The sequence below is a fragment of the Astatotilapia calliptera genome, chromosome 6 (genome assembly GCF_964374335.1).
Source record: "Astatotilapia calliptera chromosome 6, fAstCal68.1, whole genome shotgun sequence".
NCBI classification, from domain to species: domain Eukaryota; kingdom Metazoa; phylum Chordata; class Actinopteri; order Cichliformes; family Cichlidae; genus Astatotilapia; species Astatotilapia calliptera.
In genome coordinates, this window is record NC_137427.1 from 8814185 (window position 1) to 8837750 (window position 23566).

General features: G+C 39.8%; 1 protein-coding gene across 1 annotated transcript in view; it reads right to left on the bottom strand.

Annotated features, from left to right (window-relative positions):
• Positions 1-7364, bottom strand: part of xylt1 (xylosyltransferase I) — a 76253-nt gene extending 68889 nt beyond the window's left edge. The window contains exon 1 of the mRNA XM_026170048.2: positions 6985-7364. Coding sequence (XP_026025833.1) covers positions 6985-7263 — 279 coding nt within the window. The 5' untranslated portion in view covers positions 7264-7364. The remainder of the gene's footprint in view (positions 1-6984) is intronic.
• Positions 7365-23566: the final 16202 nt, after the last annotated feature.

A 23566-nucleotide genomic window follows, 5' to 3' on the forward strand; every position in this document is an offset into this window, starting at 1 on the left:
GAGTTTTTCAGTGGGTGGCATTCATCTCTTTACTGTTTACACAAAAAATAAACGCTCTTTTTAAAGGGATAACCCTGAAACTCAAAAGAACTCAGCAAGATTAAAAAAAAAACAAAAAACTGGTATAATAATCCCTCCATATGGCGAGGTTCTAGTCCAAACCAGTGTTTGTGCGTGTATGCGTGCATTTATATTCAGCCTTTAAACTCTGTGCTAAATATTAACATGGATACCCGATTTTAGATCAATCTAATTTCACCCCCCCCCCAAAGTTCGTCTCTCTGTCTCTCCCTCCCTTAAGGCTGTCTGCTAAGCCTCTTACCTGTGGGATTATTGGCAACGCTACGTATTTTATAGCTTTATTCATCTGGATGATGCGTTATTAATGTGTTGGGGAATGAAACCATCTGTAACGACAGGCAACGGATGATGGGAGGATGAAGGGCAGGGTGGGTGACGGAGAGGTGGGGTGGGGTATGTCACACTGAGGCAGGAGAGTTGGCTGGTCTGAAGTTGTGGTGTGTAGTGATTTCTCTGTATGCAAATGTCGGGTTGACGCAGAGCTGTAATGAGTGATAATAGTGAGCTTTGTTTGAGTTGACGTGGCGGAAGCACCATGAACAGTAGTTATGAGCTTTGATTGTGCAGTTTTACAGATGAGGCAAACAAAGGCATCAAGCAGAGCACATCACACACAGAAACACATCCATATACAGAGTCTAATGTGTTGGCACATTACTCTGAGAGTGCACTGAGAGACACCGAAGCTGATTTTCTTTCAACTTTATCCCTTTCAAATTTATGGGAAAACCTGCATAAACGAGTGAACAAACATAACCAACACAACGGCATCTACACAGGACACAAAGACTCACAAAGCACTTTAGGACTGGAGAAAGCTTTTGTAGTTCAAATAGCTTTTGGAGGAAGTTCACACTTTTTGTGTGTGCACTGCAGGAAAAAGGAACTATCAGCAAAAGAACAACCTGATGGAGTGTACTGTAATACATATGGATTTAAGTGCGCTTGACCTGATGCAACATCAACAACTCCCATATTTCTTTTAAAAAAATGTAAAAGTTAGCTGAGGTACTATAAAAACACTTGGGAAGCAATTGTGTAAACAACAGATAGCTGGGTAGCACATGTAGGAATGGACTGACAGTAAATCCAGTTTATATTTAGCTTTCATGCAGCTGAGAAAATGCATGGGCTTGAATTGTTATTAAAAAAAAAAGACTTGATTATAAGGTTCACAGAAATAATATATACAGAAATAATAAAAAAATAAAAAGTGAATTAAATAAATAAATAAGAGGCAGGTTGTCCATAGTTTTGGACTTTCTAGGGCAAAAGCCAGGTCCCCTTTGTCACTGACTTCATGTCATTGCTGTGGTTGTAGTTATTACTATGCCACCCATTAGCTAACTAACTAATAAGTTGCAGATGCAAATGCAATATGAAAAAAAATATGAATGACAGGTATATAGTTCTTAGGGGTTTACCGCAGTTGGTGTTAACCCTCATGGACTCCCCAAAATTCAGCCCGATTTTGGAGTGACACGTTTGACAGTTTTTCAGTAAACGGGAGAATAACATTTAGATTCTCATTCCTCTTGTCCAGAAAAACAGTCATTAAGGAAAATGCTGCGAAGCTTGTCTGATAAGCATCTGCCTTGTCATTACGGACGTTAACCTCATCAGTTCGATTTTTCATTAATTTTTGATTGAATAAAATGTCAGCGTCGTCATCTTGCATGGAGATCGACCATCATCTCCAACCAACAGAACAAAAGAAACATCATTCTTACGCTTAAATTTGAGAAAATGAAAATAAATAAAAGAAATGCACACTTGCATAAATTTGTTGATCTATTAAACAATTATCAAAATTATTGCTGCTGATTCCGGTTTTTTTTTTGTAAACTATAGTAGAAACCTACCGGACAGTGAGTTAATTTCATGATGCTGTTAGCCCTTTGAACTGTTAAATAATTAATTAATGGAACACGCTTGATGCTCATCTCCTAAGCAAGAGTCAAGATGACTGACAGGACTGTGTGAGTCATTCTTCTCTGTGTTCTGCTCCTGATAAGTATGTTTCTCATGCTGTGACACCTGTTGAATAGTTAAATGGCTGTTCCTCCTTTGCACAATGTCAGTGGAGAAGAGGAAGACAAGGGAGCGAATGCTGCAAACTGATTACACTGAAAAAGCTTCCAATACATGCATAATGTGTGCTAGGAAGAGTGTTAAACAGGGAAATATCTGTGCTGTGGATTCTATGAAACTTTCAGTCTCCATGCTACAGAGCACATAATCAAAGTTTTAGGATGCCACACTGACACTGACATTTTTGCCTTTTAGTAGGCTCAGCTTAGTGAAATAACATGACAGGGTTTTAAGAGTATTGCATTATGATAATGATAAAATGTTTTTTCCGTTGCTGGAAGAAGCACCGGTGTCACGTATACAAATTACACTTCAACATCAAAGTGTCTTGGGTTTTCGATGTGTCTCTTTCAAGTCTGAGGTGCACACTTCCTCCCTTAGATCTGAATATGTTCCCACCTCTCTCTGTGACTAAAGGCACTTAAAAAAAGAAACTCCCTGTGTGTAAAAGCACAACCACAGTTGGATGCACTGACGGGCAGGCTGTGCTTTACTTTTGCCTCATTACAGGTTTAACAAAATAACACTTTATTGATGTAATGATTGAGACGTTTGAATTTTTAAATCACACAGTGCATCTTCATGGACTGTAATTATGTACGTTCAAAGGTCTGTTTAAAACAGAATAGCTCGCACTCTACAACGATTTACTTTAGGGGAGTGCCAATTTAACTGACAATTACCACTGTGAAAATGGCTTTGACAGGATACAAAACCCAGCACTGACAGTGACTGGTGCATGAAGTAGCGCCGGGGCAAGTGATACCGCCAGGAAGGCAACGTGAGAAAGCACTGAATTTAAAAATGGAAGAAGGTGAACAAGCAGCTTTTATCACAAAGTGAACAAAAGACTTTCAGGGAAGGACAAATGAATATTTTGACCCTAAACTCATAATACAATCACACTTTTGTATTACTTCACAGTGATTTACAGTGCATGCCCGAAGTGTCACAGTCAAAAATCAAATTTGCATGAATGACAATTAACATGTGAATGAATGTAAAAGGTGTACCCTGCCTCTCGCCCTATGACAGCTGGGATAGGCTCCAGCGCCCCCCGCGACCCTGAAAAGGATAAGCGGAAGCGAATGGATGGAATGGATGGATGGATGAATGTAAACACAGCACACAGTCTAATCTTTAACTATCTCTGCAGACTTGCCAGTTCTTTACTGCTTCACTTGGGGGGATTTAAGCCAACATTACTGTCAGTTAGGTGAGCGGCTGTATCTTAATCTATTATTTGTTTCACCGTGGTGTAAATCTGAGCTGCTCTTTCATGTTACACTTTTTAAAAAGCTTTTTATCATTATTTTCCAGTGTTTGCTAGCAAAAGGGGGCACAAGAAGCACAAGCAGTGGACATTTCTTGGAAAAAAAAAATGAACATTTGCTCATAAATATAGACAACATTAGCACAAATGCAATCGTTTATCCTGTCTGCTCTTTAAACTACAGCACTACATGTATATGTACATTCAAAAAGGGAAATTTGAAAACAAAAAAATGACGCACACTCTGTGTGTAGCTATAAATTTCTAAGTGCATGTGGGTGTTTGTGGGGAACTGTTTCCCTGCACGCACACAACATTTTGGGTGTTTGTTGAGCGTGCTGGTGTGTATGTGTGTCAGTGTGAGTCAGCAGTGTGATCACGGACACAGTGTTGGTTGTGGTGGTGGTAGTTGGAGGATAGATGGTAGCAACAATGGATTTTAACAAAGCTCCTAAATATGACAAATCTAAGGTGTACATGTGAGGCGGTGTGCATGATGGCAAGATGAACGTTGGTCCCAGCATGACTAGAGAAAAAATGTTTCCATTTTAAACTTGATGTTAATTCTGACACTCTTTAAATCCATTTTAATGACAATAAAATATTGATATTCAAGCAAAGTGTGGCCAAGGATGTGAACACCTAGAGATACAGCTCACAGGACAGCAATCGGAAGCTTCCTCCCAAAAATTTTTCCCTAATTTGAGAGCAAAACTTGTGTTTTGCTCCGACTCAGAACTAACAAGGCCTTGTCAATCACAAACAATTTGATTAACATATCTGCTGTTTTTTGCTTCTTTGAAGAAATTGGATATACACCAAAGCCAAATGTGTCTCTGTATTGAATATCTTTATATTACAATAAAATTTATAATAATTTGAGGTTAAGCACATCATATATCATCACCACACTGTGGAAACATGTTGAAAAAACAGTAAAAAGACATCTCCAGATGGTTTGTAATGCCATATTTGCTATTGGAAACCATTAGGAAAACTCAGCACAATGGAAAAAGTGTACATCAGTGGTAATGTTACGTGTCTTACCATGACTAATGGGAAAACTCTTTACAACACGTGTGAGGTGGACACCCGCTGGGCACATGGGGATGATGATAGTATATGACTAGTGCAGCAGATGGAAAGAAACCGCTGACGACCAGATGTGAAGCCAGACTCTTTTCAGAGCTTTCCTCAGTCTGCTGCTGAAGGTAGATTGGTTTAATTCTGGCACATTAACAGTTTTTCACATCTATCACCAGCACCGCCTTAATAAGCACCTATTAATAATAATCATGATACTAATTCTTGTAATAAACCGATGTCAGGCAAAACAAGACAGACTAATTAATACGTGCAGAACTTTTTGGTCATGAATCTTTAACAGGTAGCCACAGCGTGCGTGAAAAGACAAATTCAGAGCTGACATAATATCACTCGTGATTAAATCCAGTTATTTGTGAAGGAAAGCCATGGTGTCTGTTGGACTAGAAAAGAAAATGTCTACACTCTCGAGCAGAATTTCCCTGAAGAGACACGACAGGAAACAACCACTAATGACAACTGTAGCTCCTGCCTGCTGGGATGACACATCCAAAGCTATGCATAATGTTTCCATCCAACACAAGTTATCACATAGAAATTCTTCTATTGTCATACTGTAGCTTGTGGCTCATTCTATTCTGGATCAAAATGCTGCTATCCCCTCTCTCTGATGTGGTGACTCATATAGCATCAGTTAGCAGGTGCTTATGCATCAGCCTTAGGCTGGACAACTCTGCCATGCCAAGCCACATACACAAAAACACACACACAAACCAGCCACAAGGCGAAAAAAAAATGCAGCGATTAACCAGTGTATGTGGCCGAGAGCACCAGTTGAATTTATGAATCCGGGGGGGCCACCAAAGTGGAGAGAGCAAGCAGAAATCCGACAGGCATGGAGCAAGTGCGCTCATAGGCTGTACTGACTGGATACAGGCTGACTGTATGTGCTTTAACAGTCATATACATCTGGCAGATTGTTTTTAAAGCAGCGAGGAAAAAAAAGGTCTTGACACCCAACTGTTACTCTTATGTCATACATGTACAACACATTAAAATAGATATAAAACCATAAAGCGTTAGAAGATAAACTCACTAAGAAGGACCACTGTCTACACAGGAGTTATGCAGGGATATTTCATTAGAGGATTCTCTGTCAAAAAATAGAATACTGACTCAAATATAACCTTGCTTCGGCGTGACTTTGCATTGCGGAGATGCCGGCAGGTGGAACTCAGTGTCCCACCACATGAAGCGAGTGAATCACTAGAAAATCTGCGGAGGAGACAGATGATACAGTGCACGGCTCTGAGAGACTGGCTGTCGCACAGTGTATCAAACTACATCAAAGCCTGTTATCTACTGGTTGCATGGTGGATGAGGAGTGGGCTACACATGAATGACTGGCAGCTTTATGAAGGGAAACTACTGCACACATGCCAGGAACAACGGTGTCCAACTTTTTCAGGGCAACCTAGCTGCTTGACAAGAACCCCAGTCAGAAGCTCGGTTTTCGAGAATGTAATCTGATACATCAGGTTGTGAAAATTAATCAAACGATGTGTGGAAGAACTGTGGAACCGTTCAGTATGTTAGCCTCTGGCAAAAAATGTCATTTTGTGGAACCTGCAAATAAATATTTGGATTTGTAGAAGCCAGTTTTTTTTAAAGATTTTCAAAGAGTCAAACGTGAAATTAGATTCTCTAAATGACTGTAAATGGGTACACTCCCACAGGCAATAACTTAACTTGATTTAGTATTATTGATTTATTCATATTGTTTTGAAGATGTTCATTATGCTGGTCTGGGAGTTTGTTTCGGCTCCACGTCTGTCTTGTGCTTCGTGATTCACGCTGCCACAACCAATAAAACTGTTCCTGTTTTCACAAACAGGCTCTCTGTACACTCCAAAACTACTTTGCAAATTAGGTTATGTTTCTATTTGGCCTGCTGAGACAGTGCTGCTGAGCCATGCAGCAACTGTAGTTGACTTGAAATACCAAACAGAGCATGACAGGTATAGGCTACAACCTCAGCCACTGACTCTGCTATTAAAACAGCCTTATTTAGAGAAGGATTTACCCCTCTGTGCTATTATTCCACACTGGAGAGAGCAGCGTGTGTGCGGGCTGACTCCAGATTTCATACTCAGCTTTGGCATTTCAAACTCAAGTCTGGACACGAGTGCGTTCATTTAAACGGACGTTCAAACGGTGCAGTGTGGCTCCAGACCAAAGCGAGCATCCAGCCGAGGATGCCAGTCTCCCAGCACTGGTAGAGTAAAAAAAAAAAAGGGCTCGCTTTGCATCTGACATCCTATCATTTCCTTGCGAGACAGCCTTTGCTCTACTGACAACAATTCAAACACTCATTTGGGCCCTGCCGTGTGCGTGGAGATGTTTGACCTGCCTGCCAACCCCATTCATCCCCGGCGAGACAGTCTTTTTTTCGCGGGGGATACGATATGAATACATCGGCAGCGCCTCTGTCTTACCGGCTGCTGTGTGTGGCGAGACCCCCCTCTCCCAGGCGGAGGGAGATGCTGCCGCTGCTTGTCCCCGTGCTGGAAATAGTGGCTGCCAGCGGCTTTGTTGCCCGCGACCCGGTCCCTCTTCTCCCGCACGTTTGACCCTCCGTTTTCTCTTTCTTCCCCGGAGTCGAGGGTGCTGAAGTTCCACACAATCAGCGTCTGCACCAGCAGCACCGTGAGGGCAGCTATGAGCGCGGACCGCGACCGTCGGGCCAGCCTGCGAGCACACAAGCCGCCGACCATCTTCGCACCGGGCTGCACGGAGCTGGAGGACCGTCTGTGGCTCTGCGCAGCGCGACGGGAGGAAAGAGTGGAAGTAGAGGGAGGAGGAGGAGGAGGAGGAGGTCGTGCTGGAGAAGGAGGGAGGGAGTCTCGGTTTTACGGCGGCTGAGGCGAGGAGAAGCGTCGAGAAGGAGACACAGGGCCACCGTGTGGTGAAACTCGGTGAGCTTTCCAGCAGCAGAGGATGCTCCCGGCATCTGTACGGCTGTCTCTGCTGTTCACTGTCCGTGAGAGGAACTGAAGTCTCATTTTTCATCTTTTAAAGGAATTCAGGTAATGACCAAATAGCTACCTGCAAATGTTTGAAATGGCCGATGTCACTATCATTAGAGGGCAGAAAACAGCCGTATTAGTAAGGCTTAAATGGGTTCTTGTCAGACACTGGCAGCTTTTATCTAATGCACCCCAGTGGAATTTTTTAGGGCCTTTCTGGGTTTTAGAAAGATTATCTCCTTTGCACTACATTTGCTGCAGCCCAGCTGGGATCCAATAGGAAAATTACATTTGTCCTCCCCCATGTGCTACAGCTGAATAATGAAGCTGGTGATTTGCCCCCAGTCCAAAATGAAATATAATTTTCATTATGGGGGCTGGTCATCTGGTCAACTGTCCTTTTAACCAATAGACCCACCTGCTGTTCACACTAATCTTTCACCCAGTAAGATCTGGAAGAGTGCTGGAGATGGTGGCTGCCCCGAGAAGAAAATGTACAGTTTGGACTTTATGACGATATTAGAAATTCATAAAGTCTAGCACAGATTTATGCTTTTAGTACTGGCTGTGTGATTATGTCCACACAGCCACTTTTTGTTTTTTTATTGTTACTGTGTGGAAGAGAAGTGCTCATTGACTGGTTACCAGTGTTGGTCAAGTTACTTGAAAAAAGTAATCAGTAACTAATTACTGATTACTCCCCCCAAAAAGTAATCCCGTTACTTTACTGATTACTTATTTTCAAAAGTAATTAATTACTTAGTTACTTAGTTACTTTTTAAAAACACGATTTACAACCTGAAGAGGTGATAAAGTGATAGATCTTTCAGCCCAATTCTACTTTTTCTACATAATCCATCATACAAAATGTAATCAAATGGAAAAGTCTCTTTTTTTAACTTGTTTTATCAGTTTTAATCTTTTAACTTTATGCATCAAGCAAAAATTTAATTATATGCAACATTCTCTGACTTGAATAAATTAGTTTAACATTTAAACCTATTTTCTACACATTCCAGCACATAAAATAAAATATTTTTTGTGTTTTCACTCACTCTTTCAAACAGATGCAAGTAAAACACAGCAGAAAATAAATAAAGTCAAAGACTCAGCGGTCCTTTTGCTCTATTTTCACCTGTAAAGCAGGAGCAGGGTAGGCGGAGGGTTACCCTGGTGCAGGTGTGCTGCGGTCAGTTGAAGAATCCGCGCGAGTGTCTCTGTGAGTTTCCCATCACGTCGTAGCTACTCGGTGCTTGCTCGGAAGTTTAGGGGTTTTTTTCGCTGTAAAAAGAAGTTTTCTTCCCACGCACGATGGACGCTAATGTTTTTGTCACTTTTTATGGAATCAAACTCAAAGTAAGGTCAGTACTTCCACACTTTAAACGCTGCACGCTCATACTCTCTCCCGCACTCGATATATTATCCATTGTTGATCTGCACACAGCTGCTGTCACCAACGTCGCACTTGCTTACACATTCTCGCAAAAAAAATCACGGTTTTAGTAACGCAGTAACGCAGCGTTCCTACGGGAAAGTAACGGTAATCTAATTACTGATTTTGCAATAGTAATCCCTTACTTTACTCGTTACTTGAAAAAAGTAATCAGATTACAATAACGCGTTACAAGTAACGCGTTACAAGTAACGCGTTACTGCCCATCTCTGCTGGTTACTGTAGCACACCTTCTGCCATGGATTTAATGAGTCTCTCGCTCTCTCTAACGTTCTTCCTTCATACCAGCAACATAATTACGATTTCAGAATAGACTGAGAGCAGGATTCACCATCTTACCAAGGCTTTTCTAAACCCTTTGATAGATTCAAGATGAAACTATTTTCCCATCCTTCAGTTCGTTGGTAGTTTATTTTATTTTGACTTGTACAGTATTTCTGAGGAAACCTCTCTTTGGCCACTCTCTCTGTCTTACACTTTCTTTCTCTCTTCTAAAACGCTCCATGGTTCCCAGGTTTTTTATAAATGACAGAAAGAAAGTAATAATATCTCCTCCAACAGGCCTTTTTATACACAGCAGGCATTTTGACTTGCCATTGTAGAAAAAGCGTAGGTGTTGCTAAAAACATTAAAAATGGCTCAAGTGTTCCAGTAAGTCACAACAGTGACCCAGCATGAAGAATACCAGGAGCCTGGAACTGAGGAAGCTGAATAGAATTCAGTCATCAATAATTTTATTCTTTTACAGCTGTGCTTTCCCTGCTGTGACATGCCAAAATGACTTATGTGAAAAATGCCTGTGTTTGGAGAGTGGAGCTGTCCTAACAATCAGCAGGTGGCGAATATTCATGCAAATGGCACCAGTTTGTTATTATTATTATTATCTTAAATTTACATGCAGCTTATTGCGTTTAACATCTCACTCATGAGAAAAAAACAGAAACCACTAGAGACAACCAAACTGAAAGTGAAAGCACTCAAAGCTTTTAAAACAGCAAAATTAGCAAACATTTTAAACTTTTTTTTTGTTTTTTTGTTATCGGATCAGATTTGACTGATTATTATTTTTTTACATGTTGTTTTTTTTTTTAATGTCCACATAACCATTAAATTATAAGTCAATTTTTAGACAATGCTGCTACATAACTACACAAAAAGTTTCTGTTATTGTTCCAGAATGGCTTCAAAATTAGGAGAATTTAAATACATTTCAAAACAACTAGAAGTGACATTGAAATGCTCAAATGATTAGCATTTTCATAAAGAAGGACATATCTTTAATGGCTTTATAGTTTAGCTTTACCCCTCTGGCTCTCTTCCACAGCATGTCTTTTATCCTGTTTTCCATCTCTCTCCCCAACCGGTTGCAGCAGATGGCCCCGCCCCTCCCTGAGCCTGGTTCTGCCGGAGGTTTCTTCCTGTTAAAAGGAAGTTTTTCCTTCCCACTGTCGCCAAAGTGCTTGCTCATAGGGGGTCATATGATTATTGTGTTTTTCTCTGTATGTATCATTGTAGGGCCTACCTTACAATATAAAGCGCCTTGAGGCTACTGTTGTTGTGATTTGGCGCTGGTTAAATAAAACTGAATTGAATTGAATTAACATGTGATACAGCTAGTTAGGTAAGGTATTATGATGGGTTAATATGAAGAAAGGAAATCTTGCCATTTGAGTTCCAGTGACAACGCCACAGTGTCACTGATTCTCTAGCAACTGTGTTTGTGTTTATTTCACTCCAGTGACACACTTATTCAGTAATTTCATAGCCTAATTTCAAAAAGTTCTCCTCAGACTGGTGACTCATCTTGGATAGGTCACTTAATCACTTACATAAAACCATTTCTTAAGGCGTACGTACACCTTAGAAATGAATCCATGAAAAAATCCAAAGCTCTGTAATGCTGACGAGTAACCAGAAGCCCGCACCAAACTCTGCACCTACTGTTACTAATTACCATTTACATTCAGACTAAGAAAAAAGAAAAAGAATCTGGCACTGATGATGTCATTCACACTTAAAAGGAGATTCGCTCGCTGAGAGTTTGTGTAGGAAGCTTCACAAATAACTCTCATGTCCCACTCTGAGGAGCGAATATTTTTATACCAATCAAACTTTCAGTTGAACTCTTCGGAGTGATTCAGAGATGGGTGTTAAATACGCTTCCTGAGCTCTACTGGCTCTTCTATCTCTGAGTAACAGAGATAGAAAGCTTAGATACACAGCCCCATACTTCACCTACACCTACACCTGCAGTTTGGTTATGCTCCGTTTCTACAGTAGGATTACATTCACGCTACCACGGTTAAGACCTGGTCCTGTTATAGAATAAATGCAATATATCACTAAAAGCAGTCACAAACCTTCACCTATGAGTCAATAAAATAAAAAAATAACAAAAGTAGGGCTGAGTACTGTGTAACAGGGTGCAAAAACTTAAAGCTGAATCCAAACTAATCTTGAAATCAAGTTCATTGAGTGTTGAATTTCAGCAGTGGCCTACCCACTGGGCTCAGTGGGCTCCGTAGGAAGTGCTACCACACTCAGTAAATGTGCTCAGTCAATCAGCCAATCACAGGGAGATGAATGTATCAGGGCTTCATTACACCATCCAACATGGATTACAGCACACCTATGGGCGGCCACTCACTATAAAACATCCAAACTGTTTTAGATTTTACATTTTCTGTTGGTTCTTTTGGGTCAAACCCAGGAAATGCAAATTCTGATACGTCCTAGTTTAATTGACACACAGCCATCGAATTTCCTTTGTTTACACGAACAGACCTTTCATTAAAAATGATCATTCTCCTTTAGAAGTTATTAGACATATGGTCTCTATATATAATATATGCATATTTCTTTGTTTTGCATATTTATTTTATATTAGAACATTTATGTGCACTTCCTGCCTGCATTACAATAAATTCCTTGCTGTGCCCTAAATCATATAGGGGATGAGAATAGTTTTAACATGTTATATATGTAAAGATATTATGTAACATTTTTAAATTATATGCAGAATGTACTCTCAGATTATTTCATTAAGTCCACTGAAGACTGTAATTTACGTGGGTGACTGTATACTGGCCCCAGTATTGCAAACTGACCATGAGATGAAGCTGCAGTCCATCCACCAGTGGTGACTCAGAAAACAAGGCTCTCTCTGTTGGTTAGTTTACTATAGAGAGAAGAAGAGGACAATCCCTTCAATTTCCCACTAGATGTTTAGCCTTGAGTTTCCCTGTGGCTGTGATATACATCTCTTTAAGAGAAGAGTTCTGAAAAATTCACATTTCCCAGTCAGATGTTTTATGATAAAGGTGCCTGGCTATCTTACATAATTATGATCATGATTAGCCTTCATATTCCTACCTGTTCTTGCCTTAACTCACTAATTTTGAGCATTAAGGGAGAGTGAAAAAAACTAGAGAACACCGTTAAGCCTAAAAGTTATATCTAACATTAGCAAACATTTACACAGACTTATTTCTATACTTTTTTTCCAACTCTTTTTTTTTTTTTTTTTTCACACATACTTTTTTTTTTTTTGCCTGTCCCGTTTGGCTCTTTTGCCATCAGAATTGTTGTCTAAAGGCAAAGAAAGATGCCCAACAGATTTACTTTACCAAACTGACCATCCCAGCCTTGCCGTAATGGTCCATTTGATTCACCTTTTATTGTTTATTTTATTTTCACTTACTGAATACGGGACAGACTTGACTGGGGGAAAGAAGGGGAGAAAGAAAGAGGGAAAGAGAAACAGCTGAGAAGAGGGACGGGGGAGAAGGGCAAAAGACAAAAACCAACCGAACGGGCAGAGAAAAAAAAATGCATATATCAATCACCTGGATCACCTGCTGAGAAAGAAAAAAGAAAGCAAGCAGAAGAGAACAAGAGTAATAGAATAAACAACATCACAATGATATATGGGAATATGACAGTAAATACTAAATGTTAAACATTATTGTGCAGCACATAAGATCAACAGAACACAGTGTGCTTTGAGGTAGGAGCCAAAAAGGGTGTAGTTTGTGGGTGTGATCACCCGTGTGTACACCTGTGAGCATGGACGTGCTTGTTTTTTGTTTTTTTAAAAGGTTCCTTCATGTAATAATCTGCTAGAGGGTGTGGGGGGGCCACAGCCCCGTCCTCCAGGGCATGAAGCAGGTATGGAGGAGATCAAAACTCCAGACATCCAGAGGCCCCCAGAACACAAGAGACCAAGGAAGACCAACAGAGGGGCAGCCGCGCCACTGTCCCAGAAAGAGCTGAGGAGAGTCCCAGATGAGGGCTCACTCAGCAGCCGCGGAGCAGAAGCCAGGGGGAGTTGCAGTGACGCGCCCGTGAGCTCCGCCGGCAGCCAGCTGCGCCTGAGTGACCGAGCCCCAGGCCGAGAGGCCGGGGGCACCCCACCTCCGAAGTGGCCCGAGCGAGCCCCAGGCTCCAGGCCCCGATAAGCAGCCACCAAGGAGTGAGCCAGTGTGTACTTTTTTTCCAACTCTAATAAAAAGAAAATCTAGCATATTTGGGGCCTACTTTCAGGTACTTGCCACAAGGGCTGACCACAGAAGGTAGCTCTGCATGTTTGAATTGGCAGACTTCTACTAGATCCTCTTCCAAAATATTCCTAAGGGCAGATTTTTGTCTCTGGCTGGAATTGAACCAACAACCTTAAATGCCCTAACAACTACACCATGGGAGGCATCCCTCTAATTTCAGCTTATTTTAGCCATGGTGGGGTCAAATACTTGACAGTGTTTATTAGCAAGTCACTAACTTTGTCTTGTTTTTTGGTCTAAAAGCAACACCTTTTACATAGCATACAGCTGTTTGATCCACTCACACACTGATTATTAAACTTAAATTTGATTAGACACATCACAAGAATGAGTGATGATGAAAGTAAAACCCTCACAGTGTTGTGGCTTACAACTGCGACATCGTGATCAACAATTACTATTGATCCAACATACCGAGCCTGTTGATGTTAAAGCTCAAGCAGCCATACCATTAGTTTGTCTAATCACTCAAAATGAACAGCTCTATTTGATGTAACGGTTCCAGTTTCATCTGTCTTACATTCAAGCATAAACTGAAGCTTTTAATGCAAGCTGCTGGGCTATGCGGGGAGTATTTTTCAAGACATAACACACCAGGGACAGTTACATCAGACCCTGAGAATTGGTAAATGAAAAAATAGCCTGCTGCCTACTTGAAGCATTTATCATGTTTACTCTGTGGTGTTGAATAAGTGATTGAGCTTTAGGCGACTAAAGAAAAATGAGGATGACTATTAAAAACATTTCAAAAGGCAAATTTAAAATGGTTTACTGTCCGGAGAGTTTAAAAAAATTGTGTCAAAACATTATGTCTACCAAAACCTACTGTGCTATATATCAAAACAGTCCAGGCCCACTTAGGCATGGGCTGTTTGAGACCTCTAAATGTGTCCTGTATTATTAAGGATCTACTTTAACAGCAGTTCCATTATGTCCTGTAAGCTGGGAGTATGAGCTACCGTGGACTCCAGCATCCCCCAACACCCCATCACTTGTTTGTGCCTACCTACTTGAACCACTGTTAGTAGGCTCTTATCCCTGCTGCCTGGGAGCACCCCGCAGGCCTTGCAGTTTGGCTCCAACCCAATCTTGTGGCTCATGTCAAACTTACTTAGACCTTTACACCTTCCCATTTGTCCACATCCAAGAAGTTGCACATGAGATCCACTTCCTCGGTTGCACGAGGGCTCTCGAGGTAGAGTGGTTTGCCAAATTATTTGAAGGTCAGTCGTTTGATCCCCACCTCCTCTTTTTGATGTTTTAAGGTATCCTTGGGCAAGATACTGAACTCCAGATTGCCCCCCTATGCTGTTATTGGTGTGTATGCATGTAAAATAGCTTTGAGTGGTCAGGAAGCCTTGAAAAGAGATATTTAAATGCTCTTTTCAAGGCTTTAGTGTTGATTTTCAATACTATGTTGAATGCATATTGAAAGAATAACTGTTCCCAGCTGGAACAAGATTTTCCAGCATTTCCATGGCTGTGTCCTACAACACTCAATGTGCCCAATATTGAGGGAATACACTAATTATCAGACTATCCTCTGCACTAAAGAAAAATGACACAAAACTGTATCCAATTATATTCATCATCCATTATAATCAATTTATTTGAGGACCTGGGATTGAAATTGGGTTAGTTATTCATGTCAGTTAAACATGTCGTTAAACAATAATGTACTTCTATAGTGCTTTGATTTTTTCTTTGACCCTGGCTAAATCCTAAGTGCTGGTTGTGCACTAAGGATCAGAAAGCTTTTGGATATATGAGACATCACTAGCGACTTTATTTCATAATCGAGTCTTTCGTGAGAGCTATTCATTCTTCTTTGTTTTGGAGTAACACAACACCAAGGTGAATAAATAAGAAGACACGTGGGACACAGACAGTGGCTATAGCTTTCTGGCAACTTGGTAGCTAAATGAAAGTCAAAACAACATAATTGAAGTAGAATGGACAAAATATTCTTGATAAAAATTCTGACACTAGTCATTGTGTGAATATATCCTGCACAGAATTGGAAAGTAAAGTATATGCTGTAGTGGGTTTGAAATTATCTTTTTGAGGTTCACACTGCAGTTTTTCATCTTCAGGAATGCCTTGACTGACACAGACACAAAGCACACGCAGTCCCAAACCACAGCTTGATACAAGACAAAGAATGTGAGCTGTTAACGCTGTGACAAGGCAATAAGACATTCTTACCATCCTCAGGCTTCCATCTTTATTTTCAGCTTAACTCCAAGTTTGTCTTGTACAAGACTTTTCGCTTAGGAAAGACTTTTAAAAAGAAGCGGGCCATTTCAAGGAAAATGTGAGGAAAATGAATTTGTTTTGCTTCTATCATGCAGTTAGATGGGAAGAAAAGTAATGTCAATGGAGCTTGAGTGAAGTCCTTGTCAAAAAGTAAAGTTCGGTAGGTTTCTGCATTTTGAAACACCTAATCTGCGTTCTGATCATACAGATTTCTTGAAGCATTTGAATTGCCATGCAAGTGATTAACTTGGTGACATTTCTGCAGGCAAACAATGCGAACATTTCAGAGATAAGGGTCCAGACCGCAGACTGTTGCACTGAATTTCAAAATCTCTTTATATGCACGCAGGCACTCCAAAAATATTTGAGCATCTTATAAATGTTAATTCTTACTTTGTTGAGGAGTGAGAGACAGGAGGAGGGAAGAGAGGCTGCAAACTGCAGAGAAGTAAAGGTGTTAATTACGACAGAGATGAGAACAAGGAAGGAGGAAGGAAAGGCAGTGAGGGAGGAGATGCACATACTGCAACAAATGAGAGCAAAATGAAAGAAGAGCCAGATGAAGAATAGTTAAAGGACGAAAATAGATGTAATTGGAAAGTAGGGGTGAAGTCAGAAAATGGAAGGGAGAATAGAAAACATAATCAAAGCATGGCAAGTGTGCCTATAGGTCTACTAAATTAGTAAAGAGTAAAAGAGAGAGGTAGATGATGTTATAATCACTGGAAGACAGCGAGCAGGAAAAACAAAACCATTTATGAACTCAATATGAAGAGATTAAAGCCAGAGAAAAGAAAAAAATAATATGAGATGGAGAGCGGCACTGCTCCTCTGGCAGCAGAGCCATGTCTTCCCGTCTCATTAGCTCTGTTGCTTAGGGGACCAAGTGGGCTGACTATCGCCACAACGATGGTTACCATTCCCGGCGGCAACAAATGCTGATTTTAATTAGAGCCGACCTCTTTGTCACTCTACCAGACAGGCACACACACATCGACTGACCAGAAGAACTTGCTGGGATATTGAAGCAAGCATGCAGTTGTCCTCTCAAACAGCCCGCCTGTGTCTTTTGAGGAATAAATAACAGCGAGGCAGAGAGGAGGACAGATGAGCAGACAGCTGGTGGAGTGAGTCTGGGACAGGAGGGAGAGGAACTTGGATGGGCCCTGCACAACAGGACTGGTGAAGCCTTAGGCGTCCTGCTGTAGGACACTTTATTGCACTCAGTGTTTTATGTAATCAGCCAGCGTGCTGACTGGAGTGCAGTCGAACACAGCGAAACACAGTAGCAGACAGGTGTCCTTGACAGAGCTGCCCCAGGGGACCAGTGGGAGTCTTTTTTCTCTCACCGTGATATGACAAGAGACTAAAGCAGCAGACATTGTTCATACATAGCTGAGGCCACGGTATGCACAGGAGAGAAGAAGCTGCTAGACTCTCCGTGTAATGTTTAAGATGCTTAAAAGAATAAGACGTGTCATCGCATGTAATCACTGCTGTGTCAAAGCCTGAAAATGGCATCATCAAAAAGTTGAGAACACCTTGCTTCTAATCCAGTTTTATATTTGCAAAAAAATTTTCACAATCAATAAAGGTTTATTTTAATTTACTTTACTTGTTTAACATGTAATAAAATGCTATATGGTACATGGCCATATGGTCTATGGTACACATTTCAGGTGATGTCAGTCTTGAGCTCAGTCTTGAGCTCAGTATTAAGCGATACGCTTTTTGTTCATTTTGGTTTTAGCTATCCCACCGACTAAATGGCCCTCTACAAACAAAAAGCTTAGCATTATGCTTATTATTTGATTCAATAAAGCTATTGGTAATATTATCAAAAAAGAAAGGGAAGGAAGGGAGTATCTGCATAATAGAATCCAAGACGCTCCCTATCAGAGATATGAACAATGTTAGCTGCTCTTTTCTGCTCTTTATTTGATTAACTGATTCCTCTTGACCCAACTCACATTCCAAATATTACAGTGGACACTGTCCTGAAAGCTCTTAAAAACACAGATTTTGTTTTAAATGTTATTAAGACAAAGAGGCTATAAGGTCTGGTGAAAACCATCTCCCAAGCTAACCCAGGCATGCCTTGATGCAGACAATTAGTCCAGACGTGACTCTTGCATTGCCAATGCAAGGGCAATAGGGGTTACAGAGAGGCACTACACCATAAAATCCTTTTGGTGAATAGACACAGCTTAGAAACACAAATGCTAAATTGCAAATATTAGCTCTGTGTTGTCTATATATGCATTCAAACATTAAAACCAACCAGGGGTTAAAAGACAGTTGCATTTCTTTTTCTAAAAAAGACTAACAGCTCCACTTTGCAAATTCATGAACAATGCTGCATGCAGTCTTGTTTTTTTTCTTCTCTAGATCTCTGTGTACTCTTTAATTACTGTACATTCCAAGTTTAAATATAGCACCACATTCACTGTAAATTACATGTGTGTTGCAACACTAAGTGGGTGAGCTTAGCAAACGGTCACTGAGAGGATTTACAGAATCGGACACAGGACAAGGTCAAAGAGTCCCTCGTTCTTCTACAGGAAACCTCCTAACTGTGAAATGACCTCTTATCTAAATGCTAAGGAAAGTTGCTTCTTTGTGGAAAAGGCAAATACTAATATGTTAAGCCTACCCCAAACAAGATGAGGACTTTTTTTCATATCGTCATATAAGTTAGGACTTAAATTATTAATATCTGTGAAAAGGATGAGGCAATCCTTCTCAAAAAGACAGTTAACTTGTGCCTTTAAAAAAAAAAAAAAAAACACTACAGTGTAGAAAATATGTGAGTTGGATTTTTAGTTAGTGTTTTTTAGATTTTTAGATGGTCTGCTTTAAGAAAATGGCATACCTACTTAGCCGAAAGGCCGATTTACCTCTAAAACTGTCACATTTCATATTGCTTTGCACTTGACAAAAGGCCACTCTAGTGACCATTCCAGACTGTGGTTGTATAAGTAACCATCTAAAACATTTCAGACTTCACCAGAGTTAAGACCAGTTTAGCTCTGGACTTGTGCAGTCTGTGTCGCTAACAGTTATTTCATCTCTCATTGCTGATTTATTTCTGGCTGCAACATTGCCATTAGTATCTTCCTGTGCACCCATTTTATAAGTCCAATCAGAGTCTCTTAACACTGTGCCTGCCTGTTCAACACAAGACTAGTTCTTACCACTTTTATCTGTCTTTTATCTTGTTATCCATCTCTAACCCCAAGTGGTTGTGGCACACGCCCGCCCCTCCCTGACCCTGGTTCTGTCGGAGGTTAAAAGGGAGTTTTTCCTTCCCACTGTCGCCAAAGTGCTTGCTCATAGGGGGTCATATGATTGTTGGGTTTTTCTCTGTATGTGTTATTGTAGTTTCTATCTTACAATATAGAGCGCCTTGAGGCGACTGTTGTTGTAATTTGGCGTTTTAAAAAATAAAATTGTATTGAATTGAATTATCCTAAAGCATATATAACAACAATAAAAGAAAATATAGTTGAAGGCAGAATCAAAATATTGCCTTTGTAGAAACCTACTTTGTGTGAAGTGCTTGTGGTAAATAAGTACAGATTGCTGTTGAGATTGGCTTATTTGGACCATAATTTCAAGTTGTTGTATTCCTTACAGTGAAGAGCTGTAGGTTTCCTTTGGCGTGTGTGCTCATGTGTATGAACGTGAGTGTATTTCCTGAGGAAATGGATGTATTCCAGGGTACTAAGCTTCTCTCACATCAGACAGCTTACCCTGGAGGAACACAGCACTTCTTATCAGGTACAAAGCTGAAATCACCTCCAGGGAAAAAGACCATCCAGTACAATGTGAATCCACAGCTTCAAAAGGGCAAATGGATAAGAAAAAGTGAAGTCGGGCACAAGAAAATTTCTACAAGACAGTGCATTAATGCCACATAGCTTCTAAAGTGGGAGACCATCAAAAGATGTGGAAACATATTTGCACATCAGAGTGGTGATTTCATGTGTTGCTGGAATTGGGCTAATTTTCGTGTTTGTTATATCAAGATTTTTGTGCGCCTTTGGAGACGTGAAGTAAATACCATAGCAACCATTCTGGTTTCCGATGTCCTCTTCAAAGAAAAACTGTCAAATCAAAAGTTCAGCCCATCATTTTTGCAGTTCCATAAAATCTTTTTGTTGCTAAGCAACAAAGGTAGATGCTGTGTATGCTAGCCAACATTAAGACATTTTTTGATCCAAGAGAAATGTTGACTTGCTTGGGCAACAGGGTTTATATTTAGCATGCTATATATATAGTTAAAGAAAAGACCCACCTACTTTGGTTGTTTTGCTATTAAGAATAGACTCTGTTCCCCTTTAAGTTCACTGTAACTATACAAACTTGTATTAAAATGCAAAATCTTATGGTATTCCTGTTTCTTTATATAACAGGAATTTATATATCTTTAGTGATCTGTAAGACCACATTAGTTGATAACAAATGACAAACATAACACACCATTTTTAAGGATCCATAAAACGAATTCATTGCTGCCACTGCTTTGGGAGAGCTGGAAAAGGTTAGCACAGCTTGTCCTTCGTGTTTCTATATATCAGTGTGGAGTTGGGGTGCATTTTTATCCTTCCCACTTTTTTGTTTTACTTTTTCACAGTGTTTCCAATGACATTGAAAAAAAAAGTGAATTAGCACAGATCATGTCTAGTCCCTGCAGAAATAAAAACTACATTTAAAATGATTTTCAATAAGTTAATATAGACCTTATTAAATTAACCGACTACTTAGTTATTATATAAGCATAATGGGACTTGAATGTGGAACAGACAGTGAACTGTGAGAAATATGGATAGTGTCGTCTACAGCCTGCAAGAATGCATACGTTTCAGCCAATTATTGGACCTCAAGGTAATTATGACTACCTTTCTGAAGGCTGAAAGGGCGTATATGTTATCAAGCAGTACAAGGCACATGTTTGTGTTTTTTAATGATAACTGCTTGAAAGTATTTTTTCTAGATTAAAGTCTGGAATATCATGAGACCTTCTGTGTTTGTCTAAATGCAAACAGACATTAGACAAATAATAAATTCTACTGTTAGATGTAAAGTTTAAATGATCTTTCAAGTTAGATTAAAAAAGAAACATTGGTCTGACAGGGATGATCTTTTTCTACTAAAGCCCCTTTGCGGATTAACTACTGATTCTAAATTGGCTTAAGGTGTGAGTGTAGATAGATGCTCTGAGTTTTCATAGAAACTGGAAAACGCCAGTTTGTGTCTATGTAAGTGAAAAAACATAATTTAAAAAAGTTTTAATATTTTATTATTTCATATTTTATAATATGCCCATTTTGTAAATAATAACCTACAAAATTCCTTGTAAGTAGATATCACCTTGTAGAGCAAAATTTAGTATTTCATTGAGTAATTTAACAGAATACGTTACAAAATACATTTTGGGGCATGTATTCTGTCATCTGTAGTGGAATACATTTTAAAAGTAACCTTCCCAACACTGACTGTACGTCTGATAAACATAACACATCCTCTCGAGTTCTTCTCTCAGGTCTTAGCCTTTCTCCAGCTTCTCATGTTCCTTCTTCCTGATGTTGCTATCACTCAGTATGGCTGCATCTATCACTACGGCCATCTTCCTCTGCTTGTCCACCACTACTATGTCCGGTTGGTTAGCCATCACCAATTTGTGCATCTGTATTCGGAAGTCCCACAGGACTTCTTAGCTTGGCCATTCTCAACCATCCTAGGGGGCGTATATCATTTCCACGTCGGTACTAATTACACATTGTACATATTACTAAGTATTGTGTTTTCAGGGCAGTTAAAGCATTTTACAGTTTTCTCGGTCATGATAATTGATTTGTTCTCACTCATAGGTGTAAACCATTTAGAGATAAAGAAGAAAAATTCTGTTTTGGTTTCTTGCCTGTTAGAACAGCAGATAGAGAATAAAGCAGCTCATGGTGGTAACGTGGTTTGGGTGAAATCGCATTGCAGTCTCCCACCATGTTAACAATAAATAATTGTTTCCTGTTATATTTAGTCCTTACTACTTTGTGCATTAAAGAGAAGAAAAAGAAGAAAAAAAGCTTAAAAAGTACTGCTGATTTTGTCCTAGGTCGTTCTCTTAGGATCTTAAAGCAAGTTAGGGGTGCTCTGTGCCTTCCAGACCTATCCGTTTTTGCTCCCATAACTGAAAACCTTTCTTTTTCACCTGGCTTGATGGACCCTGTGTTTAAGCTTTGGTCAGAATTAGGTCTTCACACTATTAAGGACCTCTACATCGACAATTGTTTTGCTTCATTTGCTCAGCTGCAATCAAAATTTATGCTCCCCTCTGCTCATTTATTTAGATACTTACAAATTAGGAATTTTGTTAAACACTCTTTTACCCATCTGAATAAGCCCCCTGCTCATAGTGACTTTTATGATTATTTGAATAAAAATCCCACTTCCAAACACCTAATCAGCCAATTTACTTTACTTTACTTACACTTTTTACACTTATACCACCTACTAACCACATCAAGGATGCTTGGGTTAAGGACTTGGAAGTAGACGTATCGGATGCTTTGTGGGCCAATGGGTTGAAGAAGATTAAAGAATGCTCTGTTAATGCCAGACTACAACTTATACAGTTCAAGGTCCTTCATCGTTGGCATTTTTCTAAAACAAAGCTATGCAGCATTTTTCCGTCTATTTCGTCTTTGTGTGATAGATGCAAAGCAATGGATGGAACCCTTGGTCACCTTTTCTGGTCTTGCGCCACACTCAGGAGTTTCTGGGCAGAGATATTTAATATATATAACTGGATTTATGACTTAAAATTAGAGCCGGATGGTGTACTTGCAGTGCTAGGCTGCTCCCTAACCTCATTGGCACTCAGACGTCCTCTTCAGAAAGCCTTAATGTTTGGCATGATTGTAGCTAGAAGACTTATTCTTAGAGCCTGGAAATCACCATCTCCTCCATTGTTCAGGGTTTGGCTACGTGAGATGATTGCTCGTTTGTATATTGAAGAGGTTCGTTATCGTTTGGCTGACACCCATTTTAAGTTTGTCAAAATCTGGGGCCCTTTTCTCAATCATATTAATGGGAATTCAACATAAACTTTAACCCATTTGACTGCACTTTGTGTTTGTGTGAAACTGCACTTCTGCCGGACCCTGATTCCTTCCTGGACTTGTTTCCCACATCTTTTGGTCTTGGTGAACTCTCTGTTGCCCTGTCTAAACTCACACAGAAGATCATCTTCTTTGGACAATGGTGTTTCTTTTGAACTTTTGATTTGTACTGGCTAACTGGTGTATTTTAATTTATTTATTTTTTCCTTTTCTTTCCTGTTTGTTTTTTTTTTTTTTTGTTGTTGTTGTTGTGTGTTTGGTTTCTGGTTTTTCTTTTTTTTTTCTGTGCTTAAATGTTATTGTTTTTGAATCTTATGTCCTTTGTCTGGTGTGACGTTGTGTAACTTTGAACTTAAAATCTTATAAATAAACATTTTAAAAAAAGAAAAGTACTGCTGTACTAGCAGCACAGTCTATCTGTGATTAATAAAAATACACTTTTACTTCATGAACTGAAAAATTGCGCGACATGTATTCTATTTGTAAAACACTTAATTCACTGGTTAGGTGACTTGTCATTAAAAATTGACAGTGAATGACATTTACAGAGCATGAAAATTTATCTGACTCTTCAAACTTTGCGGTAACGCTCAACAACCATGAACTCCTCTTGCTGCTGATCTGAAAATGAAGCTAATTGATGCCTACAGAGCAGAACAGCT